Genomic DNA, 19,751 nt, shown 5'->3' on the forward strand with positions numbered 1-19,751 from the left:
CAGAAAATTTGAGTTCTATAGCAGACCTAGGGTTTTTTTAGGGTGGCTGGTGGAGAAGTTGGTCAAGTGAGGAGTGATGTTGTTGTGTGCAGCAAAACGTAGCGGAAAGTAGGGTTTTTCTTGAAAGACGAAACAATAAGTTATGGAAAAATGAGAAATAAATAGCATGGCTTGGGGAGATGGAAACTAGGAAAGTGAGGTGGTGCCTGGCTGGGTGGTTTACAGTGTGACTAGGCAATGTTGACGTGGGTCGGTTATTTGGTCCGCAGCGGTTTATATTTGGAAGGAGATTATTCATTTCGTATACAGGTTTTTCCCCCTCTGTTCACGCGTTTCTTATTCCGCAAGTAAAAGCGCAATATCTTGGTACAGCTATTGTTGATTGAATAATGCGGGAGACAACTAATTTGAACCGTCAAATCATGTCATCTCATGCGGTAACTAATTTGTACATGTCACATCAGTTAATAAATTAATATTTTCTTTGTTGATTTATTCTTTTCAAATTAGTTCTCCAACACAACAACACTAAACTTTACAGTCTCTCTCCTCCTCCCACCCACAAGCCCAACCACAACCCCTTCCACTAATCGCATTCAGTCACCGTCGGCAGTCCAAGATTAAGAGCAAATTTTGGGTCTGAAATCGACTTCGCACATATCCCAACTTCTTGGGTGCGGCAGAGAGAGTGATGGTGCCGTGGTGGGTGACGGGTCTCGAGGGAGAAAGAAATTGTGAGGTGTGGTGTCGTCGTGGCTGATGGTGTTGATGCATTGTGGCCCACAACTTGTGGGCAATTTCCTTCAATTTGGAAATTGTAGTTTCCTCTTTTTATTAACAGAGTGATGATTCTCGTCGGATCCTTTTTGTTAAGATTTCAAATTACATTCGTTTATCGTACATTGTGTATTTAGAAATCATTGTAAATTTTTTATTTAAAATTGAATATAAACAGTACCTGACGAAAACTGACGCACGATGCACGAATGTGATTGGAGGATCATCGAGATCCTCACAAAGAGGATATGGCGATGATCCTCTCTCTTATTATCGAGGTTGAGATCCTAATATGTGGCCGAAAAGAGACATAGATCAAGATATATTTGTTGCTAGTTATTCACTATACAAATCTCGAAATTTAAACTTATCCAACATTTATAATTAAGGTGGTGACACCACCGTCACTTGAGGATGGTAAACAAAAATATTCCAGCGTAGTATTGGAGAGGCGAGGTGTGTGATTCTATAATGGAGTCGCTGGCAAGTTGGTGATGGTTTCAAAACTAAGGGACTGGGTGATAATTGGCTGTCCAGGAAAAACTTCTTTAAGGGCATTATGTTGATAGAGTAGCGAATGCAGCGACACATCAATTGGCGCGCTTTGTTTATTGACATCACAAAAACTGTGTGTGGTTTCAAAAACCTCCAAATATTATTTCAGACCTCTATCTAGATAATGTTTAAACTTTATATTATGATGTGGAATGCTCTTTCGTTTCGTCCGAGTTGAAAATCTCTGACAAATTTTATTGAGATCTCAATAAAACACCCTTTTACGAATGATCCTAGATCATCGATGAATATCATCCTTCTCTTAAAAAGAAAAAAAATCAAACTCAATTTTCCGGTATGTCCCTAAGAAAAGAATATGTTTCTCTTGGTAACTCTTTTAAGTCAGCGTGGGCCCTCGTCGGCCTTGGCGCACTCCGCAATTTACTAAAAAGGCCCACAAGGAATTAGAAACCTTATTCTGTTGTTTGCCAGTTGGGGGATTGAGGAGAGATAGACCCATGAAATATGGACCAAATTCTTTAGCTCGAATCATAAATAATTGGTGTACACGATCAAACATTCCTGAATTTGATGCCCTGCAACTTACCTCTAGTTGTCCACCATGCCACATAACTCCTCACAATGATAACCCTATAATTGCAAATTATTATAGGTTTCTTTTTTTTTTTGATTGACAATTCTAATATGATCGTTCAACTAAAATTTTGGTTCGGTTAGTAAGAAGTATGGCCGTTTTTTGAACTCTAGTTTGATTTCTCCTTCCTAAAGATTATAGTTACAGGATCACATTTTTGAACGGAGAAAAATGATTTCAGCATATGATTCATATGCTCACTCTTCTTTATTTGTGCCTCATGTTGCTATTTTAATTTATTAACTAAATGTCAGAAATAAACAAACGTTGGGAAAAATAGAAGGGAGTGGGGCAAATAACTTCTCCAAAAAAATGATTGAGCGTGTAAACACTTGGGCCGTCTAATATATTTCCTTGACATTATTCGTGTAGACAATTACGCTGTCTGATTTGGTAGGAGCCCAAATTTTACCAATTCAATTGGGATGTTTTACCAACCAATTTAGCAGAAGGCCGGGGAAGATACAAATTTGGTGTGTTTTTTTTTGTTTTGTTTTTGTTTTTGAGTACATCAATATTTTCATGGGAGGGGGAGTTTTACTAAGCCACACAATAGACAACCTAATTTGGTATTGAATTCGTCGTTCCTGAAATTCAAACTTAAGATCTCTCACTTCTAAATGATTAAATGAAGAGTAATACTATCAGACCGTAGCACGAAGTGGCTAAAGTTGGTTTTAAATATTAATTTACTATAAATATTTTTTCAGATTCCATGGAAAATACATTTGCTACAGGCGGCTATATGTAGTCTTGTCTCGGTGCGGTTCAGGTGATTTACCTTATAAAGTCCACTCGAAGAAAAGGAGAGAGAGGCGAAGGAGAAAAAAAAAAATGGCGGAAGCAAAGCACAGAATCCTTAAACTCGAAACAGCTTTAACGTTGTTGTTCGTTCTAGTTTTGAACGGATGCGCGCAGAGCTTGCCACCTTCGAAATACGATGGGTTTTTGTACGGACATCGCCGAGTTGACTCGGATTCGATCCTGATCGAGGCCTTCTTCGACCCGATCTGCCCAGACAGCAGGGACTCCTGGCCGCCCCTCCAACAAGCCGTCGAGTACTACGCCCCTCGCGTCTCGGTGGTAATTCACCTGTTACCCTTACCGTAAGTAAAAAGATTCCTCCATCTCTGCCTATATTTTCCTCAGAAATTGGATCAGTAGGAGTTGAAGTACTGTACTATTTGAGAGATCGATTGCATGTTATGAATTTGAAGTCAGAAGATTATGGATGAGGAACAATCAAAGTGATTAAATTAAAGAAAATTAAACTGACAAATAAACAAGGCTTAATTTTGCAAAATTCAGACTTTGAGGCGACCTTTACCCTGACTGGTAAGTATGAAATTACTCAAAAAAATATTGTTTCTGAAACTGCAGTTACCACGACAATGCTTTCGTTAGTTCTCGGGCTCTGCACATCGTAAATCAGCTGAAAAAATCTGCCACGTTCCCGTTGTTGGATTGGTTCTTCAAGAATCAGGTTAAGATCACTTCACTAGCTTTTATTTGTTGCATATCTTTTTTGGGTGCTGATGCTGATGCTGATGCTCTACTTACTTTTTCATTTGATACTACTGGTCTGTCAGCAATCTGCATTATATAGATTAAATTTCTTGAATTGCTCTCGGGAATTCACTTATTCGATCCATTACTCAGCTGCTAGGCGAATTCGCTGGATTTCGGGCTCATATTTCTCAGATGAAACCTATTATTTTCCTTCTTTTTTATACAAGGAGTTGGTTGCTGCCTGGTAGTTTATTAGCCGAGATATCTATGTGTTGTTGGCGTTGAAGTTTCTTTTGATCTGAACTTGTTTCAAAAAATTAAACAGGAGAGGTATTACAATGCTCAAACTCGCAACATTTCCCGGGCTGCTGTTGTAAATGATATAGTGAACTCTGCCACACAAGTGATTGGGAACTCCTATCATAGCGCCCTTGAATCCGGCTTCAATGACCGGAAAACGGACCTCAAAACAAGGGTTTCATTCAAGGTACCGTAGTATATCATTTCTTTGTTACACATGTGCTTCAAATTACTCGTATAATCTTTTTTTTTTCATGTCGAATGTCTTTCATCCTGCAGTATAGCACTTCGAGAGGGGTGTATGGAACGCCTACTTTCTTTGTCAATGGATTTGTACTGCCTGGTTCTGGATCCACTCTAGATCTGAATGGGTGGAAAAAAGTCATTGATCCATTAGTTGTCGGTAACGGGGTGCCAAAGAGCCAAGGAAATATGCACTTCTTCTTGTGAAGGATTGATTGAGCTATATGCTTGATGTGCTTGGTTGGTTGAAGAATAAACTCTACAAAGCTGGTTCCGGTGTATATATTTATTTGTGAATTGTTGTCGTGGAATTAATGATTTGTAACCATTATGAAAAATGGATCCACTCTGCTCAAGACTTTTGCACCTCTTGTGACATAATATTGCGATTACCTTGGTAGGAAGGTTTTTTTTTTCCAATTAACCTTGACAAAAGCACGTAACCAATTGGCCTTGCGGCATTTGAACGCAAAAAAAAAAAAAAAAAAAAAAAAAAGGGCCTTGCGGCATTTTGTGTTCACTTGGTTTTTTCTATCATTTATTTTTTATTTTTGAAAAGGGACCAGTTGGTGGATTTGACACAGCAGTCCACCATTTTAGGGGCGGAGAAAATTCACAGAGGTATTCACTTGGTTGGCCCTCACGAATTGGACATATGAAAGAGGTTTTATTATTATTATTATTTTAACATATGATATTATATACATTAAGGTAGTGGAGTGGGCTAAGGACTGATTTGGTATTGCTTTGCTTTGAAAAAAAACTGCTTTTAATGTGTTGTGAGAATAAGCTCATTTTTGCTGCTTCATGTTTTTAGCTTTTTTTCATCCAAAACTGTGAAAATAAGCTGTTTTAAAGTGTTTACCAAACACTTTTTTGAGTTTAGCATTTTTTTATACCTACTTTTTATAAAAGCACCTCAGTAGCAAACTAGTATTAAACCTCACAATGGACTAGCAATGTAGTTCAACTTTGGCTTTGACGAGAATCGAACCTAAAACTCACTTGTAAATAGAGGAATACCATCAAACCGTAAACTAAATGAGAATATGAACCAGTTTAAAACCAAATTAAAAGTTCAAAGGGCAGAGCACGGCATTGTCAACCATGTTTTTATTCATTGAAATTGCAAGAGTAAGAGGCCCAGTGTCGTATGGGCCGGCCAGCCTCTACTTAGCCCTAAGGCTGTCTCGGGCCCAGGGCTATTTCAATATGTAGTCAGACGGCCCAAATTGTGGATTTTGGGAGGGGAAGTAGTAACTGATTGGAGACAGAGACGGGGGAGGAAGTAAAGGTGGTGGTTAGGGTAGTTTCGTGAGGAGTATATAAGCCAAGAGATACTCACCGTGCGAATTAGGGCGTAAAAGAAAAACGAAGCCGTAGAAGAGGGCTCTTTTTTGTGTGGAGCGCTTACTTATCCTTTTTTGAACCACCACCACCACCACCGGTACGTTCCCTTTCCTCTCTTCGTCCAGATCCAACCCTCCGTTTCCTTCTCTCTCCTCTCGATTTTGCATGTTCCGCCTCCTTAGCTCTTGTTTGGTTTCCGAGAAAAACCTTTTTCCCGATAATTTTTTTGATTTTGTTGTTTGTGTTGAGCTGTGCTTTTGGGACCTGGTTTTCTCTTGTTTGTCCTGGAATTTGTATAGCGTGATGGCTTAATTTTATTCATTTTTTCTTGTTTTTGTATTTTGGAGATGGTTAATTTTGTGTTTTGAAAAAAATTAGGGCGGAAGAGATGGATCGGTACCAGAGAGTGGAGAAGCCGAGAGTGGAGACGCCAATCGATGAGAACGAGATTAGGATTACCAGTCAGGGCAGGATGCGCAACTACATCACCTACGCCTTGACCCTGCTTCAGGTCTCTCTCTCTCCTCTTTTAGTTTGTTGCTATTTTTTTCTGTTTAATTTCCGCATTCGGATGTATCGAGTTGAAAAAAAAATTGAATAGAATGAAATTGTGTTGTGGATTATGATGAAACAAATTCAAACCTTGTGTATTTCTCTGCTGCTGTTGATTTTCTATTCATATGCAATTGTTTGGTAATATATAATGCTTATGCGAGTTGAGAATGCTTAGTGACCGAATTATTAAAGATTGTATTGAGATTTCGGATTTAATTTACGTTATGTTAGACCTAGGGTTTGCTTTTCTGAAAGACTTGGGATTTGATTTAGGTTATGTTAGTCCTCTAATAAATAATACAATACCTTAGATTTTCCTTATCGGTTTGTGTTACATCCTTTCAGGAAAAAGGATCGGACGAAATTGTGTTCAAGGCTATGGGAAGAGCCATCAACAAGACTGTAACGATTGTGGAGTTAATCAAGGTTATATCTCTTGTTCTGAATCATTTAATGTTGGTTTTGAGATGTTTGTTTCGGTGGGTGGATTATGCTGACGATATATTTTTTATACTGTTGCTTCAGAGAAGAATTGTTGGTCTTCACCAGAACACTACAATTGGATCTACAGACATAACTGATATCTACGAACCCCTTGAGGAAGGCCTTGATACGTAAGACTAGTTAAACTTTTTTTGAACAACTCTGATTCGTTGCAGTACCTCATGAGGTGGGGTACTTTTTTTTGGCCTTGTCTCTTATTGGTGATTTTATACCTCGTGTTGTCCTGTTTTTGTCACAGTTTGGAGACAACAAGGCATGTGTCGATGATTGTGATAACACTGTCTAAGAAGGAAATAAATCAATCCTCCATCGGGTGAGTAAGAGTTACCTTTTTCTTATTTGCAATAGAACCCGAGGTTGTAGAGTTGTGTTATCGTAAGTAGATTCGCTTCCTGACAATAACAGGCTATAAGGAACCTTATTACTCAAAAGATTGGAGGTTCTAGTATAAATCTTGTAGCTACTATAAGTATACTCAGTTTACATTGGTTTTAACATTATGGATTGCTGATTCACACATTAAGAGCTGATTCACACATTAAGAGCTGATTCACACATTAAGAGCTGATTCACACATTAAGATCTGTTGTATAGTTTGAGCATGTGTGAGAACTTCTATTTACAAAATAGGCTAAGAAATTATCACCGTATAGTTTCTTGCTTTCATGTAGGATATGAAATTCTTTTTACTAATTATGTCCTGTTGGTCCTTTTCCGTTTGTTAAGAGGTATATTAACATTTGTGAACCACTGCTACCATCAGGTATCAGCCACCTTTACCTGCTGAGCTTGTGAAGGCATCAACAGAGATTGATTATGAAGGAGGTACTACCATTTTACTACTACATTCATTTAATTAGCAATTGTCTTCCTCCCCCCCCGTATTACTCTACATTTTCTTGAACATTTCTGTTTTCTGCAGAGGGCACACCAAATGGTCGTGGCCGTGGCCGTGGACGTGGCAGAGGAAGGGGGGGAAGGTTTAGAGGTAGCCTGTTAGAATGTTTCTACACTTTTACTTACCTTTTTCTATAAATTCTCCTTTTAATTCTGCTGGCACTATAATTGTTTCCTTTGCCAATTTCAACCCTGTGTCCCTTATACAGATACGTTGTAAAATGTTTGAGTAATTGTGACTCAAGAATGTTGTGATGGTTTTTTGTTATGTGATTGGTGTACAGCATTATAGCCTGAATATTAGGAACTGGTTTTGGATTTAAAACAGGCTATTGAAGTGTTTTAATGGTTCAATTGTTTTGACAAGGTAATAATTAATATGTTAATAATTGCAGGGAATGGCTTTGTCTCAACTGAATATGACGATGGAGGTTATGACCGCAGTCAGGGTAACTTTAGGGGTAGGGGCCGTGGGAGAGGACGTGGTGTGCGCGGCCGTGGAAGAGGAGGGTACAATGGTCCCCAGTTTGATGCTCAGCAAGATGGAGGATACTATGAAGAAGCACCTGCTCAAGGTGGCCGCGGTATGTAAATCTCCTTTTTTCCCTTGCATATAGCCGTACCCATACAAGAGTAGTGTGTGGGTTCCCAGATTCTTTTGCTTGATAGACTTGCATAGGCAGCTGTGATGTAGCCAACTGAAATTGTTTACACGTTGCTTCTCAATACAATATTGGTGTGCAGGTCGTGGCCGTGGGCGGGGAGGATATCGTGGAAGGGGACGTGGCTATAGGTCAAATGGGCCGATCCAGGCAGCTGCTTGAGGTGCGATATGAGCGTCGTTGGAACATCATACAAAAAATGGCCAGTGTTTAATAATGGACGCCTTATCTTATCAAATATCTATGTTTACAAGTTTCCGTTTTCCTATGTCGTTTATTATTACCCCTGGTATGGCAGACTTCTTATTATTAACTGTAAGGTATGATCCCTGTAGATTTAGTTTAGAGTTCCATGAGGGAATCCCTCTGTTTTGTCTTGTAGATTAGGTGAGATGTTTTTACAGTTGTAATTTTCCATCTGGATTGATAAGCGTATTCTTTTATTTTTGTTGCCAAATTTTTTGGTGTCGAAGAGTTGTTGTCTCCCCTCCCCCATCTCCTTTATTTTTGGGTTTTGCGAGAGCGGCATAATGTACTTTTGTGGTTCTTTTAAGTTGATGACTCTTTTTTAACTGCAAAAATTTGTTGGGTGCCGGTATCGTTACCAGGTTATACAAGCACCGTCAGGGATTTAATTTGAGTGCCTCTGCACGATAGACCTCCACTGAAAATTGAAGGGTAACGACGATAAGTGATTGAGTTCAGAAGTTCTTTATATAAAATTATTGACTCTAGAGATATCGAAATATGAAGAAGACAAAATTGTTTCAAGCACTTACAGAACCATAAGAGCTCCTAGTTTCAAAAAGAGGATGGGTTATTCACATTTCATTTACACAATCTTTTTGTTGAGTTCGGTGCTTAGTTATGGACCTATTGTTGACATGTGGGACTTAGTCTGATATTCCTATCTTAGTAAATTTTTTTGGGCAAACGATAGCGTAAGTAGGTTAAATTGTTAGTTGCTATGAAGAGAGAAATCGGTTAGAATCAAACTTGTACCGCGGTGCATAAACATAATTGTTTTTCGTCATAATGATAAAGCCACGTTTGCCTCTCTTAATAATATAGTAGCATAAAAAAAAATATGGAGTTTAATTCGGTTAAGAATTGTATTCTAAATTGTAATACAAGTGCTTGTATGTGGAAAGCTTTTTTATTTTCCCTATTTTGTTTCTTAAATTTGATAATGGTGAATATTTTGGTTCCTCTCAATTGAAGACTGAAATATGACTTGGAAGAGAAAGAAAACCCGTACAAAAAGAGTAACACTGGCACTGCTGCCTGCAACCAAGAAAAGCAGCTGCTTCAAAAATTCTGGTTGGTGGGTGTTTTTGAAGAAGAAAGACGGTGAGTACTCAATCGCGGATGCTGAAAGCATCGTGGCTAAGGCTATCCGTGACGGTGCCATTGAGGCCTCGTTAGATCATGCAAATGGGTGGATGGTGTCCAAGGAAGCTGGAGACATTTACTCTACTAATGAGCTTCAGGCTGCCTTCAACTCCAGGATTGCCTTTTGTCTCAACATGCACAACGAAGCAGTTCGGGCACTGCGGAGAAAGAAAGTGCTGAAAGGAGGAGAGGCAACAACAGGAGCAAGAGCTTGCCAATCATATTGCAGAGGACGACGACGACGATGATTTTTAATGCAAAGTGTATTAATCTCAAAATTGTAACTGTTATCAGTTGTTATGTTAAATGCTTAATCCTACATTCATAGATCTCAACATTACCATCTGACGCATGCTAGCCCCAAATTCCAAATTACAAACTCCGAAATACACAAAGAGCATGCTTAGCGTTTATCACATTACAATTAGTTATTATCCCGTACAAGAATTTTATTATGCTCTCAAATATCTTATACCCCAATGATTTCGATGTCAACTGTTAGCCGTTGTATCTTTGACCAAGAATGTAACAGTTAAAAACTCCGTAAAATGCAAGCGACCCTTTATCACAGTAGTGGAGATGAATGTTGCTCTTGTACAACGATATGAGTTTAAATTTCGTCGGTTTCTAATCTAACAAATATGTCTTTTGACAAAAAAAAAAAATTGTAACATAATGAGAGTAGTTTAACCTATACTTAAACAACCATATATCCTTTTGATTTACGATTGATATGCTTTCAAGTACGAAAGTTGTACCACTAGAGCGTCTAGTGTGAATATAGAATTATAGAGTTGATAAGTTCAAACACTGAATTGTGAAATGTATTATCATGTGCAAGAATTGAGCAGTTGACTTTCAATCATTTAAGCACCAACTTAATAACTCCTAACCATCATTTCACTCAAACGACTTTCTGACATTTCAACTAAACAACTCTCATCGATACACGTCTTTTAATTTCTGAACGTTGGATCGAAATAGTTGAAGAAAAGCAAAGAACAAAAATTAATAGAAGGTGTATAAATAGCACCACCCTTGATTTATTATCTATTAATGTATACAACTCTCTTTGCTTTCCGTACAAACTCCTGACTTTCCGCACCCTTATCGTCTAAAAGAATGATAAAAACTCTTAATGTTTACGACTTCATATGATTGTCAAATTCTTATTAAACGATATTGTATGGGAGAGCCCTCTCTAGATCTCGCTAGCGTAGCGGTGCTTAATAAACTATATTACAAGTCGATGGATTCTCTCTGTCACAAGTGCTTGACGGTGCTACATCACATGGCAACTGTCATGAACATATTACTAAAATATAATCATACCAAAAATTCTTTTCCAAAATTACACATTCATTTGTTTTCTCTATAAAGAAAATAAAGTGGTTTCATTTGTAACGACGGATTCAGAAATTTTATTGTGGATAGGCCAAATGCTAAAAAAGAAGAAGTTAATAAGTTGTTTTTTACAACACATTTGCCTTTATTGGTTGGTGAACAAATCTTAGTGATAATCGCGCATGAGGGATTGAAGAAGGAAGTTGAGATAAATAAATTTGAGTGTAGTGAGTAAATTCTCATTAAATGGAGGATATAGCCGATGGTTTCGTGTAGAAAAGGAAAAAGCAATTGTCCAGCCTTGCCATACAATGCGTCCGGAATGTCCGCGTCTATCTGCATATGTGCAAAAGGGGTCATGTGTAATGCACATGAAGAAAGAAGAATGATGCCAATGTATGTATCATATAAGGTCAAGCCTCACGGAAGTAGCATGTGAAGTAATACGACCCTGACATATATAAATTCCAACCATACAAAAACACATTAAATATGTGCACATTCTATTTTCAAATAGCAACAACCTGCAACTTTGAAGAAGGAAACCCTTAATCAAAGGAACAATTGGATTTCTGCATTTTGATTTATTCACGGCTCTTCTGTTGGCCAAGAGCATGTGGAGTGGACGTGGGAATAATAATTGACTGAACAAGTCAGACTTTGCAGAGAGAGAGATAATTTAATTCATTATTTAATTAATACACCAAATTAATCATATGCGCTCAATCCGGCTGCAGAGTTCCCATGTGAGGTGCTTGCATGGGCAATGCATCACTGAGTCGATCTGTTCTCTTATTTATACTTTAAAATGCCCGATTAGTGTAAATACACTCCCAAATACGTACCAATTCCCATCTCTCTCTCCTCGATCTCTCTCTCTCTCTAATCAACGATGGCGAAGCTCTTTTTTCCATTAGCAATCTTTCTTGGAGTATACAGTCTCTCGACATATGTCACTGCATTCACAGCATCTGGCTGGACTAAAGGTCATGCCACATTCTATGGAGGAAGTGATGCCTCTGGAACTATGGGTACGTACATAGCTTTGTTTATTTCTGTTGTTTGATATTCATTCCAAATGCCGAAACAAATAGTTGTTTGTAAAAGAAAGTATGCGGAAATTGCTTCCCTTACTCACTTTTTGTAATGATTAATCGAACTCTTCACCTATCCTAATTCTAACGTGTTACGGGTTGTGCACTGCAGGGGGAGCTTGTGGATATGGCAACCTGTATTCCACCAGGTACGGGACTAGGACGGCGGCTTTAAGTACCGCCCTGTTTAACGACGGAGCTTCATGTGGACAATGCTATAAGATAATATGCGACTACACCACAGATTCTAGATGGTGCATAAAAGGAAGGTCCGTGACAATTACTGCAACAAACTTTTGTCCTCCCAATTTTGATCTTCCAAACAACAATGGAGGATGGTGCAACCCACCCCTTCAGCATTTCGACATGGCTCAGCCTGCCTGGGAAAAGATCGGAATTTACAGCGGTGGCATCATCCCCGTCCTGTTCCAAAGGTAACTTTAATTAGTCCGAAAACTAAACTTCAAACCTTGAATTAGTTCGAATTTAGATCATTAATTTCTGATCCGAAGTTGATATGTTATCGATAATGTGTTGATATCATTGTAACTTACATTATGTATCGACATGTTATAAACCATACCAATATAATATCTATGACAAAACCAATCAACATGTTATCGACACGTAGATTTTCAGCAACCTCAACGCATTCATCGTCTTTGCACAAAGAATTTCCGTATTGAACCCTTTGTGTACTGTAGTGTAATATATTAATGGGAATTGGATCATGTGTGTGCAGGGTACCATGCAAGAAGAAAGGCGGTGTGAGATTCACAATAAATGGGAGGAACTACTTTGAGCTTGTGCTGATCACCAATGTCGGAGGAGCTGGATCTATCACGTCTGCTTACATTAAAGGATCCCAAACTGGTTGGATGGCAATGTCCATGAATTGGGGAGCAAACTGGCAGTCCAACGCCTACCTCAACGGCCAATCTCTGTCGTTCAGAGTCACCACAACCGACGGCGAAACTCAACTGTTTAACGACATTGCTCCCGCCAACTGGGGATTTGGCCAAACGTTCACCAGCAACGTACAGTTCTCATAATTAAGCTGGTGGTGGTTTAATTAATTCAAGTGGCTGCTTTTACGGTTCTGGGTTAATTAACGGCAGAGGCGTGCTTATATTATTTTTCAAGAGGCAGCCCGCCACATTTTTTGGGTTTATCAAATTAAGTGATTATATGTTGTCATTTCTGATGCCCAGAAATCAAGTATAGGGCTCGATCCCAAAACAACATCTGTTTGTACCGTTTGAATAAGAAGCGCCGTGAAGATGCAGCTTCAACCATGTAGAAATATTTGGTGTAATAGTTTAATCTTCTTCGAAATCATAATGCCCTATAATTCATGTTGTACTTCATTAGCATCGGTTATTAAACTGCATGATTTTTGGTCTAAAATGTACTTAATTAAGATTGAAGCTTATGGCACATGTACACTTTTACTGTGTAAAAGAAAGTATTTTAAAGATTTTTTTTTTTAAATTAGGGATAGTGATGTAAAGGTCATCTTTTTACAATATCATTACCCTCACGTACTTTTAAGTGGCAATTACAGATCTAGATAATGAATAATCCATTAACCTCAGTCGATCCACGTGAAGAAGAATACTTGGTTGATGAAGCAATTGCATGGATAACTACTTCAGCCAAAGACTTGTAGCTCACGTCCAAGCTATATGTGTCATGCAATATATCATTGATTATTACTATATATATCTGCATTTTTTTTTTTTGCGTAACCTCCCATACCATGATGTATGATTACCAACTTAATGACCGATTACGATGTCACCACTCAGCTCCCAATTAGGTCTTTGCCAATATTTCTTGTATCACAAGCCTTCTCGACCTGTTTATGGTGAGCAAGCACAAGTAAATATGTTCTTCAAGCTCCTCTAGCTGCTCCACAAAGCTATCCTCACTCGCATGAAATTCCCTCACCACCTTCTTAAATATGTCACAGTTTGAAGATGATCCACCATTATTAGTACTAATTATGTTCCTCACACTGCTAACACACATTCTGGCGACAGCTTTCCTGTGCTCCACCTCGTCGTACAACCGCCTCACCATCCGGCTCATTGTATCGAAATCATTGATCAAAATATAAACCCCTTTCGCCGCCACGTCAAGTTGCTGCCCGTGGCTCTCGGGAAACCTAGTCTTCAACCACTCCGCTGCGGAGTCCATTTTTCTCGCGCACAAACCCAACGAGCAGGCTATGAGCGCCGGCGCCACCACGATTCCAATCATGCTGTGGATTGCAAACACAAGCAACGTGATCAAAAGCGCGGTATGTGACACCACCAGACCAACCCCTCCAACCTTTTTGCATATTCTGTTACGCTTTGAGGCCCTTCGCACCTTTTTGTGCTTTAAAATCAGCCTATCGAATAACGCCACGTAGCTATCATGAATGTGACGGAACGGCCCAGGGCTGATTATCGACAACGGATTTTTAGCTCGGGCAAATGTGCCAAGCTCCCCGAAAATTTCCAGGCATTGTTCATCATCAGTAATGTCGATATTATCATTATAAAGTAGGTGTACTCTTTGGCTGAGTTTTAATACGAGCTTCTTCGTGTGTCGGTTTTCGGCACGGGTTTGGTGGATGCTATGCAGGAGCACGTCACATATGTGGCAGGCGTCTAAGCTGGCTTCGAAGTAGTCGGTGAGAAGGTGGTGGAGATTTAAGCCCTCCTCATCGATGATGTTTTTAAGGGTTTCTTGCCGTGGTTCGAGTAAATATTCGGAGCGGTCCAACACCATATTAGACAGAAGAGACGACCTAGACGAAGGAAGCCGGCTAGTGCTAGTGCTAGTGCTTGGCAGCTGTTCGTGAACCCTATCCCACATTTCTACGTACGACTTTGTTCTGAAAACTTCCATGTATTCTTCGTTCACGCTTGACTTGCTGGAGAAGCCATTGCCGCCGACATTGTCTTTTTCTCTTCCTGAAATTAATATACCAATCAATTAAAGCAATATCTATTGATTCTTCAAAAACAACATAATAATTTTTTTGAAATTGTGAAATAATCAACTAGTAATCATAAGTTAAGGAAATTAACATGCATAGAAATATAGAAATCGGAACTCACTTGGCTTGGAGAACGCAGATCTCAACTTGGTTCGTAGGGTTTTCCTCATCTTAGACATGATCATCAAAATAAAATAATAGGGATATAAATATATATTTCGATCGACGGAAGATGTTTAAATGGAGCTGCTAACTTGTTCTCTCTCTAAAATCGAAGGACAGTCGAAGCGGTTTAAAAAGAAAGAAGATATGGAGAAAGTTGGCATATAGACACGCAGAGAGAGAGAGAGAGAGAGAGAGAGAGAGAGAGAGCAAGAGAGACGACACCCAGTTGGCAGTTATAGGCTTAAGTTTTGTGGCTTTGGTCACACGTCAGAGTACCTCACACGTTTTGCTCTTTCTCTCTACGTGTATGGCTTTCAAGCTATATATATTATATTGAACAAACGATATTATTTACTTTGACGTGTAAAATATAAACTTATTCATATAAATACATCTTATCCTCCTATATCTTCTATGTGTATTTATTCATCTATCTCGTCAATAAATATCGTACTAAAAACCTTTGTATATAGCACTATAAAGAAGGAAAGAAACCCTTTATTAAAATGAATGGTTGGTGTGAAAATTGTCCAATAATGATTTGATTAGTTGCTATAATTTACGTGTTTTATTTGAAGATTTTGTATCGTTGTGCCATAAAAGGACATCACTAATAGGTAAGATGTATTTATATGAATAAATAAGTTCACAAAAATGTTACTGAATATCGCAATAATGTAGCCATTCAGAAATGTTCAAACAACAATCTATGATAAGCATGATCAAATGGATAATTTAGTACTACACGCCGTGACTAAATGAAGCAACATGCATTTGATGGCTCAAAAGATAAGCATTAGTTTTGTACTCGGATGGGCCCTTGCAATCAAGAATTTCTCCGTTTTGCATAAGTATGAACATGCGGGCTCCCCACATTTTCTACATGGAAGCTCAACTGGGTCATCTTTAGCGCCATTCTTGATTACAGACAATCTTGAATGTAAAAATTTGCATTGCATACACCCTTCCTTTTCGTCACTCTCGTTATGTCACATGAAACGAGGGGAGTATGCCTCCTGTGGCAAGTTATTTTCATTTTTGTAGTTAAAATATACTAAAACTAAATATTTTGTCCCCGTTTTCTTATTAACGTATTTCTTTGTCATTTTTATTTTATACATAAAGTAGTGGGGATTGGTAAGTGGAATATAGACGAATAAAAGGTTAAATGTTCTTAAGAATTGCAAGTCTCTTACTATATTGAGAAACAAGCTGTAGTGCAACACGTTATACCGGCCAACAAAATAAAAGAATAGTCACTTGTTCTGAATTAAATGTTTAAGTCAAGGAAGAAATACAAGAAGGGCGGAGGAATTGCTCCTACATGTACGCGGCAATTTAACGATAGCACAATGAATCTTTTGACCCAACCGTGACTAATTCAAATAACATAAACTTGCCTTTGATATGGATTAAATCCCATATCCATGACACATACTTATTGACTTGGCTTATATAAAAGAAATTTATTTCAGCACACACTTTTATTGCTTTAGCGACTAGGATAATAAAACCCAAATTATTAACTATACGAAAGAGCGCAATAGAAAACAATCGTCTGAGTAGACCCTAACACTCAGAAGCTCTAAAATTTGGAGATATTTGAGCATTAGCATTAGGGTCAGCAGCAATGTCAATGACAAATCGGTACCTAACGTCATTCTTTGCAACGCGGTCCAATGCCTCGTTGATTTTGTCCGGCGTTGTAAGCTCAATGTCGCATGTAATCTTGTGCTTCCCGCATAAATCCATCATCTCCTTTATCTCAGTTATTCCTCCTATCATGCTCTCTTCCCTGTATTACGTGCACGTCAATCCATCAATTACAATGCCATTGTATGCATATGTTCGTTATTTTCTACAAAAATTAGAAATTAATTCATCGTGTTTTTTTAATGCTTACCAAATATAAGAGGAAATGAAGGCAATTCAAATGGTTGATCCGGTGCACTGAAGTCGAGTGTCCTCTTCCCTTTCTGCAGTCGTCGTCATCATCATCGTCATTAACTTTAATTAATCCTGAATTAATTTTTTCTAAAAGTAAAATAGAGAAGAACAACACAAATTGGAATAAAACCTGCAATTGTTGAGGATCAGTACTGACGAGGAAGTCGTCGGCACCCAAATGCTCTTTGGCCGGAGAGGTGCTGATGACAGTTACGTGGTGACCAAAGGCTTTCCCAAACTTCACCGCCACGTGTCCCAGACCCCCGAGCCCAACCACCCCGATCTTCTTCCCCGTTGGTTTGTGTAGGTTGTGGTCTTTCATGGGGGTGAACACCGTCGCCCCCGCACACAATAGCGGCGCTGCTGCATCTAACGGTAGGTTCTGTGGTATGTGTACCACGTACCTTCATTGCAATACATGTTCACATTACTTAATTGTTAATCACATGACCAACTCTTTTTATCTATGTTAATTAATCAATGCCTTATAGTTAAACATATATTTAATTTGCTCTGCTGAGCTGGCAATGCTAGAGACCAAATAATTAAGCACGCGGAACAAAATAAGGTAAAAGTTTAGGTTTGAGCTATATTTTCCATTATTGCCAATTAGTTTTAAGAATTATTTTAGTATTCAAAATAGTTTGCGCAAGTGAAGTTGGAAGACCACATGTGCTTATACAGATAAAATTATTCACATGTGAGTTCTATCACACTTTGCCCAACACCCTCACAGACCTTATTGCAAAGTCAGATGCCCAGCTCTATCTACAACTTTTACAAAAGGGATAACCACGAAGCGCATCAAAACTCTGACAAAGAGGAAGGGAGTGTTTACTTCTATCTAACTTGGTGAAGCACACCCCAACTTTTGAAGGTAGTAGGTTCGGAAAGAGAGATAAAAAGACAAGATAATTAAACTTTGGTGATTAATAAGCCTACCGAGTTTATCAGTTAGTTACCTGTGATCTGCGACCAACATCTTGGAGTAGCCACCGTAGGTGATACTGCCGTCCCAGAATATGCCATTGTATGTAAACTGGAGCTGGTCGCAGTAGTTCTCTTGGGAGGATTTGCAGAACTCGCACTCCAAACATGTTGCCGCCAAACACCCAACCCCAACTCTGTCTCCTTCCTTGAACTCCTTCACGTTGCTCCCAGCTTTCGTGATCAGCCCTGTAATCTCATGCCTACATAGAGTACCACCATACACACATTATCACATTAACATGTCTTACTCATGTAACGATGATGTCACTTATATAACAGCATCTGAAATCAATCGCCACCACACAGTCAGCATTCCCGCATAATGAAGTAAGTTACTCTCGTCTCAAACAAACCGACGTGAGAGAGAGAGAGAGAGAGAGAGAGAGATGAATTATTAATTACCCGGGAACTACGGGATACATGGTCATGCCCCAGTCATTCTTAGCAAAGTGGAGATCAGTGTGGCATATCCCACAGTACAAGATCTTTATGGTCACATCATTGATCCCATTTTCTCTGTATTTGTATAGCATTTTGAAGATTAGTTGAGCAACAATCGATTAAAGACTTACAATTAAAGAAGAAAATGAAAGTTATATAATTGTAATATGCATGTATAAATATGTGTGTGTATATGATGTACCTTCGTTTGAAGACGAAAGGAGTAACCTCGCCGAGGAATCGTGAGCTGCCCACCCAGAAACTGTCTGCTTGTGATTTGGAGTTGTCAGAGCCATGTTAGATCCGGTCTTGGGATGCACAAAACTCACTCGGAACAACTCAATATGTATAACACGTATGGGGGCAAAGAACCAGGCATGTTGACATATAAATAACAGTTTTAAGCGACCATGTGACTCTTGTAGATAATTCATCATGTGTGAATAACACCTAAAGTTATAAACAATGAGCATAGTACTTTATAGGACCTGCAGGTGCTATGTAATTTCGTACTTGACTAGTTGACCTGACTCAACTTGGTTCGTAGGGTTTTCCTAATCTTAGACACGATTATGTAAATACATAATATGTATATATGATCATTCTTCGGAAGATGTTTAACGGGGCTGCTAACTTGTTCACTCTCTCAAATTGCAGTAGAGTCCAAGCGGTTTAAAAAGAAAGAAGATATGGATAAAGTTGAGAGATTTTTCAATGTGACAGTCACACGAGGTGGTACATCAAGTGTAAATGGTGGGTTATGTGTGTTAAAAGGTTAATAATTAAAAATTAAAATTTTTCACCACTTGCATAAAAATACGTGGTGTACTATCCGTATTTCCATCCCAACTAAAATTTTTTCGATAAAGTTGGCGTGTATATATATGCAGAGAGAGAGAGAGAGAGAGAGAGAGAGAGAGAGAGAGAGATGTGGTCGACACCCAGTCGGCATTTATAGGCTTATAGCACCACCTGGTTTGTGGCTCTGGTCACACGCCAGATTCTCCTCACACGTTTTGCTCGCTCTGCACGTGTAAGGCTTTCAAGCTCAGTTATAATGAATCTAGAGAGAACGTCCCATGTTTTTTTTAATTCGGATCTGTCTGATCAGATAGAGAAAACCAAACCAATTATTATTTGCCAAATTCAAGCAAAACATATAAAATTATGAATAATATTAAAGAAATTAAACTTTTTAAATCAAATTAACAAAACAAATGATGTGGCTATAAATAATTAGATTATAACTTAAGTGTTGATTAGCATGCTTGTTTCTTATTGGTGAAACCTCATTTAGTTTGCAAATTTGATTTAAAAGTTTGGTCTCCCATATCATTTTCCTAACAATATTGCAGCAGATAACTCGACTGCCAAATTTCATGCTACTACTGCTCAATTAGTTTCGTTTCTAAATATCTAGCTCCAAGTTCCTCATTTCATGA

General features: G+C 38.6%; 4 protein-coding genes and 1 pseudogene across 4 annotated transcripts; 3 read left to right on the forward strand and 2 right to left on the reverse strand.

Moving 5' to 3' along the window:
* Positions 1–2,656: 2,656 nt before the first annotated feature.
* On the forward strand, positions 2,657–4,379 carry LOC103450353 (uncharacterized). Its single transcript, XM_008389689.4, has 4 exons — positions 2,657–3,033; positions 3,308–3,410; positions 3,762–3,923; positions 4,016–4,379. Exons 1-4 carry the CDS (start codon positions 2,762–2,764, stop codon positions 4,184–4,186), a joined length of 708 nt encoding a protein of 235 aa, XP_008387911.1. The 5' UTR covers positions 2,657–2,761; the 3' UTR covers positions 4,187–4,379.
* An 843-nt stretch (positions 4,380–5,222) lies between these two features.
* Positions 5,223–8,404, forward strand: LOC103450354 (uncharacterized). The gene is made up of 9 exons (XM_008389690.4): positions 5,223–5,426; positions 5,708–5,840; positions 6,230–6,310; positions 6,410–6,498; positions 6,627–6,701; positions 7,152–7,213; positions 7,311–7,376; positions 7,681–7,869; positions 8,030–8,404. The coding sequence occupies exons 2-9, from the start codon at positions 5,718–5,720 to the stop codon at positions 8,107–8,109; spliced, it is 765 nt and encodes a 254-aa protein (XP_008387912.1). The 5' UTR covers positions 5,223–5,426; positions 5,708–5,717; the 3' UTR covers positions 8,110–8,404.
* Positions 8,405–11,477: 3,073 nt separating this feature from the next.
* LOC114821839 (expansin-A11-like) lies at positions 11,478–13,139 on the forward strand. Its single transcript, XM_029095311.2, has 3 exons — positions 11,478–11,714; positions 11,890–12,211; positions 12,520–13,139. Exons 1-3 carry the CDS (start codon positions 11,576–11,578, stop codon positions 12,827–12,829), a joined length of 771 nt encoding a protein of 256 aa, XP_028951144.1. The 5' UTR covers positions 11,478–11,575; the 3' UTR covers positions 12,830–13,139.
* Positions 13,140–13,441: 302 nt separating this feature from the next.
* Positions 13,442–15,083, reverse strand: LOC103423452 (UPF0496 protein At1g20180-like). The gene is made up of 2 exons (XM_070814179.1): positions 14,888–15,083; positions 13,442–14,740 (listed from the first exon to the last, which is right to left on the reverse strand). The coding sequence occupies exons 1-2, from the start codon at positions 14,949–14,951 to the stop codon at positions 13,593–13,595; spliced, it is 1,212 nt and encodes a 403-aa protein (XP_070670280.1). The 5' UTR covers positions 14,952–15,083; the 3' UTR covers positions 13,442–13,592.
* Positions 15,084–16,176: 1,093 nt separating this feature from the next.
* LOC114819210 (probable cinnamyl alcohol dehydrogenase 6) lies at positions 16,177–18,605 on the reverse strand (annotated as a pseudogene).
* Between the last annotated feature and the right edge of the window lie 1,146 nt (positions 18,606–19,751).

Source organism: Malus domestica, chromosome 15, assembly GCF_042453785.1.
Source record: "Malus domestica chromosome 15, GDT2T_hap1".
Taxonomy (NCBI): domain Eukaryota; kingdom Viridiplantae; phylum Streptophyta; class Magnoliopsida; order Rosales; family Rosaceae; genus Malus; species Malus domestica.

What these genes read in the sequence shown, in the direction of transcription:
- LOC103450353 (XM_008389689.4), top strand. Translation starts at nt 2,762, where the DNA reads ATGGCGGAAGCAAAGCACAGAATCCTTAAACTCGAAACAGCTTTAACG. An exon ending in ATTCACCTGTTACCCTTACC is followed by an intron (nt 3,034 to 3,307) that starts GTAAGTAAAAAG and finishes CTGAAACTGCAG; the next exon opens with TTACCACGACAATGCTTTCG. An exon ending in ATTGGTTCTTCAAGAATCAG is followed by an intron (nt 3,411 to 3,761) that starts GTTAAGATCACT and finishes AAAATTAAACAG; the next exon opens with GAGAGGTATTACAATGCTCA.
- LOC103450354 (XM_008389690.4), top strand. Translation starts at nt 5,718, where the DNA reads ATGGATCGGTACCAGAGAGTGGAGAAGCCGAGAGTGGAGACGCCAATC. An exon ending in ATAAATCAATCCTCCATCGG is followed by an intron (nt 6,702 to 7,151) that starts GTGAGTAAGAGT and finishes TGCTACCATCAG; the next exon opens with GTATCAGCCACCTTTACCTG. An exon ending in AAGGGGGGGAAGGTTTAGAG is followed by an intron (nt 7,377 to 7,680) that starts GTAGCCTGTTAG and finishes TAATAATTGCAG; the next exon opens with GGAATGGCTTTGTCTCAACT.
- LOC114821839 (XM_029095311.2), top strand. Translation starts at nt 11,576, where the DNA reads ATGGCGAAGCTCTTTTTTCCATTAGCAATCTTTCTTGGAGTATACAGT. An exon ending in TGATGCCTCTGGAACTATGG is followed by an intron (nt 11,715 to 11,889) that starts GTACGTACATAG and finishes TGTGCACTGCAG; the next exon opens with GGGGAGCTTGTGGATATGGC. An exon ending in ATCCCCGTCCTGTTCCAAAG is followed by an intron (nt 12,212 to 12,519) that starts GTAACTTTAATT and finishes ATGTGTGTGCAG; the next exon opens with GGTACCATGCAAGAAGAAAG.
- LOC103423452 (XM_070814179.1), bottom strand. Translation starts at nt 14,951, where the DNA reads ATGATCATGTCTAAGATGAGGAAAACCCTACGAACCAAGTTGAGATCT. An exon ending in ATCTGCGTTCTCCAAGCCAA is followed by an intron (nt 14,741 to 14,887) that starts GTGAGTTCCGAT and finishes TATTAATTTCAG; the next exon opens with GAAGAGAAAAAGACAATGTC.